This window comes from Sminthopsis crassicaudata, chromosome 3, assembly GCF_048593235.1.
Source record: "Sminthopsis crassicaudata isolate SCR6 chromosome 3, ASM4859323v1, whole genome shotgun sequence".
Classification (NCBI taxonomy): Eukaryota; Metazoa; Chordata; class Mammalia; order Dasyuromorphia; family Dasyuridae; genus Sminthopsis; species Sminthopsis crassicaudata.
Window position 1 is genome coordinate 59,538,726 of NC_133619.1, and position 6,000 is coordinate 59,544,725.

Consider the following 6,000-nt stretch of genomic DNA (forward strand, 5'->3'; position numbering starts at 1 on the left):
TCAGTTGCAGTTTTCATATTTGTAAAACAGAAATACTTAACACTACTTGCCTTACAGGATTTTAAGACAAATGCTTTGTAAACCTTTCTTTACTATGTAATAATCATCATACTCTAAATAGTTAACAATTACATAGCACTTTAAAGCTTTTAAAACACTTTACAAATATCTCCTTATATTTTCACAACAGCCTTAGGAGATGGTTGCTATTATTATCCCTGTTTTACAGATAAGGAAACTGAAGCAGGCAGCTGTCTAGATCAGAGATCTAAAATTTTCTGTGCTTATATATGTGTGTATATATAAATACTCGTATATATGTATATATGTTTATATATTTGTATATATATGTATATATACTTATATATACACACACTTGAATATAGGTATATATATATATACACTTGTATATATGTGTGTGTGTATATATATATATATATACACTTATGTAAGTGTGTATATATACTTATATATGTTTATATGTGTGTGTATATATGTGTATATATATATAAATACTCATATATATGTATATATGTGTATATATACTTGTATATATGTTTATATATTTGTATATATATGTATATATACACACATATATATATATATATACACACTTGAATATAGGTATATATATGTGTGTATATATATATATACTCAGTTGATAATTCCAGCAGGAAATAATATCACTATGTGCTATGTGGAACGTTCAGCCCTTAGCAGAGAGAAGAATATGATTATGTGGAGAAATGGGCCTCAGTAATTCCAGGTTGGGACGGCTTGTACATTTGCAAGCCTAGAACCAGGCCCCTATCTCCCGCACACTGGAAGTTAGAGGATGCGTTTTGGCGCACTGGGGGACAGTTAGTTGTGGGATGAGTTGTCATGCTGGAACACAAAAGAACCGAATATCCGCTTAAAACGGTCTCTCTTGCTTTCAGCGGTGTCTGACCCCAGCAGCACGGTCCACAGACCCCAGCCTCTTCCTCCGAGCACCGTGCACCAAAGTACGCTCCCGTCCAATCCGGAGAGCAGCTCTGCATATTGCCTGCCCAGCACCAGACATGGATTTTCCAGCTATACAGACAGCTTTGTGCCTCCATCCGGGCCCTCCAATCCCATGAACCCCGCCATTGGCAATGGCCTTTCACCTCAGGTCAGTCCCGTGTTTCCAGACAGAGGATTTGCTGTATACCAGAACCAAATCGTCTATTCCCCGAGGCACCAGTATAATGAATTGCCAAATTTAAACCATAATGTATTCTTTATACAAGCCACATGATTTTAGTTTTGCTAGTTTCCTTTTTTTCCCCCCTCTACTGGCTGCATCAAAAGTTGTAGCTTAGTTTTAATTTCAAGTGATTTTTAATGTAATCATCCAGACTCGGTGTTTACATTTAGTTGTCAAGGCATTTGTAATGTGCAGCCTTCTCCACCCCCTCGTCCTGGTCCTCGGTTGGGAAACTTCACAAACACTGGCATCTTCTATGGAATTGGGTCAGCTGATAGGATTTCCAGAAAAAAGGGCCCTTTAAGAAAATACCAGAGCTTTGACCAAATAACTGGAGAAGAAACAAACAAGTCATGTGGAGAGAGCCCCAGGTGATGTCCACTGTGCTCTGGAATAAATGAGTTAGAACTGCACAAATTAGGAGAAGGGCCCTCTTTGGAAAATAGACAAATATTTGAATGTCATAATTGTTTTTCTAATTTGCATTGGACTCTGAGCTTTCCTTGGGAAATCGTGTTAATAAATTGCCTTGATAATGGCATGTCAGGAGGTTGGTTAAATTTCCTACATGTGGCATCTGTCTGAAGTTGACATTATTAGTAGTTGTTGAAATACACAGCCTTGATTTTATTAGCTTGAGCTTAGCCCAGGTGTGGGCAAGAGCTGCCCATGGAACTTGGAGAAATGTCACCGACGGGGTTGCAATCTATAATTACAATCAGGAATCTCTTCAGGGCTGAGAGGGAGAGTTTTAACAGCTTTATCTTTTCTCAACCTTTTTTTCCTCTCAGTGGTGAGAAAAACAGAGAGAGGCACAGAATGACACAAATGAAAAGTGAAAAGACAATTATACTCAATTACACACTAATCACCGACTATCACCACTGTCTGAGCAGGGAGAGGGCATTCTAATAGGCAGAAAATGAGATTTTAATGGCACAAAGGGTGGCCAAAATAACGACTCATATATCTTTGCCTCCTTCCTTCGCTCCGACTTGTGGTTTGCATCTCGGGAGTGGAGTTCCTGGTCTCTGCACAACGGTGATAACTCTGAGCAGCTGAAAAGTTCAAAGACGTTGGGGTTGAAAAGAATGAATAGCAAAGGCAATGAAATAAACATTTCTGCCTAAAGGCAAAAGTTCATAAGCCCTTTTTTGTAACAGTCAATGTAATTAAGTTTCATAGATTCCTATGGCACATAGTGGGATTAAAAAAGAGGGAGAGAGGGAAGGAGAGGAAGAGAGGAAGGGAGATGACTTTAAACCTCAGTTGAAAAAGAACAACATGAAAACCAATGAAAGGGCTTCCAATGAGACTTTAATAAGTTTAGTTCCGAAGCCCTGGGATTTCTAAATGCAGCTCCTAACAAAAAGCACAGCGGTCCATTCAAAGAGTCATCTTCCAGTGCCCGGATTCCAAGGGTGGGGTGGGGAAGCACTTCTTCTAGGAATCTCTCGGGCACCCCAGGTTAATCCATCAGAAGAAGTTATCTGAGTCAGTTTCAGCACCAGCCATTCTGGACCATAGAAAAGCTTTTTATTGAAACATATCCACTCTTTCCCTCCACTTACCCACCCTTTTTAGCTGAATATTGAAATAAAAATAAACTCCAACTTGGGACCCATGCCATAATCTTAAACTAGTGACTATTCTCTCTCTCTCTCTCTCTCTCTCTCTCTCTCTCTCTCTCTCTCTCTCTCTCTCTCTCTCTCTCTCTCTCTCTCTCTCTCTCCTCCTCCTCCTCCTCCTCCTCCTCCTCCTCCTCCTCCTCCTCCTTCTCCTCCTCCTCCTCCTCCTCCTCCTCCTCCTCCTCCTCCTCCTCCTCCTCCTCCTCCTCCTCCTCCTCCTCCTCCTCCTCCTCCTCCTCCTCCTCCTCCTCCTCCTCCTCCTCCTCCTCCTCCTCCTCCTCCTCCTCCTCCTCCTCCTCCTCCTCCTCCTCCTTCTTCTCCTTCTTCTTCTTCTTCTTCTTCTTCTTCTTCTTCTTCTTCTTCTTCTTCTTCTTCTTCTTCTTCTTCTTCTTCTTCTTCTTCTTCTTCTTCTTCTTCTTCTTCTTCTTCTTCTTCTTCTCTCTCTCTCTTAAAATGAAAATAAACTCCAACCTAGGACTCATCCCATGACTTAGAACTCTGAGGCCAGCAGTACTGGTATTGATGGGAATAACATTGTCACTGTTGTATCAAGAAATTTCATCATCCAAGAAGAAAAAACATTTTCTTCATCAGGAAATTAAAAACTCCATTGTGCAGTTTTGCCCCGCCATGAATCATTGAAAGATGGAAGGGATCTGTCCACCCCTACAGTTTACAGATGAGGAAACTGAGGACCTAAGAGACTTGCCAAAGCTTACCCAGGGAATTGGTGGTATGATTAAGAAACTCAGATTTCTTGATTCCTAGTACAAGTACTCTTTGAATCATACCAGATTGTCCCCTTTGCCCATTTCGTAACTTATTTATCACAGTATAACTGGGATATTTTGCATTCCTAGCATACATCTCCTACTCAGATTACCACCATTAATAAACAGCTTCTCATTAGTTTTTGAAGCTGCCTAAATGAATTAGAAAAAGAGACCAGATTTTAGGTAACCTATTCTTATTTCCTCATGTAATTTTGGAGAATTTAAGGCAAAAAGCAATTGAATCAAACCAGTTCACATGAGTTAAAGGAATTAAGAGCAGAACTCAGGCTTCTGTAACTTGTAAGTCTGTCCAATTGTAGCCACTGGAATGGGTCACAGTATTAGAAATAACTTTATTTAGGGCAAAGGGACCCGCTTTTGGCACACTGGCATCAATGAGAAGCCAAGCACAGGAGGAAGTCTGTCTACTCCTCATGATACAACTCCATTCATTAGCTGAAAAGGACAGAAGAAAGAAGCTCTACATTGCAGAAAGGCTGATGACACCTTAGCCACCATGGTGGGAGAATAGTTTCATTCATTCTCCCCATACAGAGAGAAAGGAATACATTTCATATGAGAAAATAGAATGGGTGGTTCCAAGCCTTATTTTCAATTTCATCTCATAGTGCCAGTTTTTCTAAGATCTGGGTTTAGACAGATTCACATTGTACTTTTGCCAAGTGCTGGTTTCATTTAATTTTATAAACCCCTAACCCAAATTGAAGCTGGTATTTTCTGGGTTGTTATAGTAAATTCATTTGAATTCTGTTTGGTGAGAATTGTTTAATGGGTGAGATATTTTTACGCATTTTCTTTCACTTTTTTTTCCCCTAGAATGAGGGAATTTAAAATATTTATGGCACTTCAAACTTGGGAATCATAAGCCATAATGTTGCTGAAATTATGAATTAAATGAAATGTCTCTGAGACCCAAATAATGCTACTTTATCCCTTGAGAAGAAATGAACAGATTTCTTAAGAAGAAAATTTTTTTTCAACTTGTCTATATACATCAAGTTATGGGAAGGGGCATTTGTTTTAGTTTTGCTTTTTAACATCTCATCTTTTAAAAAAAATTTAAAGAAACTATTTAAAAACTAGGAATTAATGAATATGAGCAAAATATGCTTGAATTTTATTCAAATTCTTCAAAAGTAGTTTCAGAACTACTGTCAAATGTAGTTGGGGTTAATTCTTTTTCATTTAGCGAAACTGAGGCATAAAGAGACTTGTTTTGAACTGCAGAGCAAATTCATTTAAGAATTAAATATCAAAATTGCAGTCTTATTTCAAGTTATTTCAAGCCTTCTAAATAATATGAAATCACACTTTTTACTTTCTATGAGCCTATGTGCTAGTTATCATTGGCATTCATATATTCCCAATTTTTTTCTCATTTCTTGAAAAAAATTTCACTGCTCTATAGATCAGCAAAGAATGGGTGGCCATTTGCCCTAGGTTGGAGGTTGGATTACAGACACTTTGAAATTTTTTCCAACTCCAAAGTTATATGATTTCTTGGGCTGCTGAGATCTCAGAGAGGGGTGAGTGGCTTGAAATACATGACACAATTGCTCTAAGAGAAAAAAAAAAACACTTATTAAAGTAGACCCTCTCTTTGTGACAAGGGGTTTCTCTGGGCTGCTGTTACTCTTGGTTTAAGTAAGAATACTATAGGTGGTGAGGATAAGAAGTGTACCTCCCTTCACATCAAGATGGAGTACCTTCCTGCATGTGGAGGGGAAAGAAATGCTAACTTAGAACATGGAGTGTGAGGAATACAACCACATCTTAGACACAGGACCAATTAACATTTTAGCCTATGCTCTTCAGATGAGTTTTTCATTGCTACAGATAAATTGTGAAGCAACCAAAAAAAAAAAATCTCCCCGCAACCCCCAAACAAAATTCTTAATCAATTAACAAGCTTTTTTCAGATCAAGTTTAAAGAAAGTTATGCAAACTTTCACAATTCTTTGGCGGCAGCCTAATGATGTCTTCAGTGATATACAGTATCAGAGGTTTATCAGGTTTCTAGGAAGCTCTTCATTGTGTTGTTGTAGAGTATTTAAGACTGAGCAAACCTTGGCTGCATTTTGGGTTCATCAAGCATTGCAAATGATTCTTCAAATGTTTTGGGTTTGGTAAAACCTAAAACACATTTTGCCAAGCACTTTTCCTTCTTAATTTTTCAAACTATGTGTGTTTTAAGGAAAATTTGAACCATATGGTTTTGATTCATTTACTCTTATATCATTGAAATATTTTTTTTCCTACAGAGCTATTTGATATCCAAGAAGTTTTCTGAGACTTTGCTATATTCATTTTATTTAGACTTCTTCCTCCTTGAAAAGAGGAAGTTCTATTT

At 38.1% G+C, this 6,000-nt stretch overlaps 1 protein-coding gene across 1 annotated transcript in view; it reads left to right on the forward strand.

Moving 5' to 3' along the window:
- The window catches only part of PAX3 (paired box 3), a 79,198-nt gene extending 77,919 nt beyond the window's left edge, over positions 1–1,279 (forward strand). The window contains exon 7 of the mRNA XM_074301963.1: positions 939–1,279. Within this exon, the coding sequence (XP_074158064.1) occupies positions 939–1,279 (341 nt within the window). The remainder of the gene's footprint in view (positions 1–938) is intronic.
- The last annotated feature ends 4,721 nt before the right edge of the window (positions 1,280–6,000 follow it).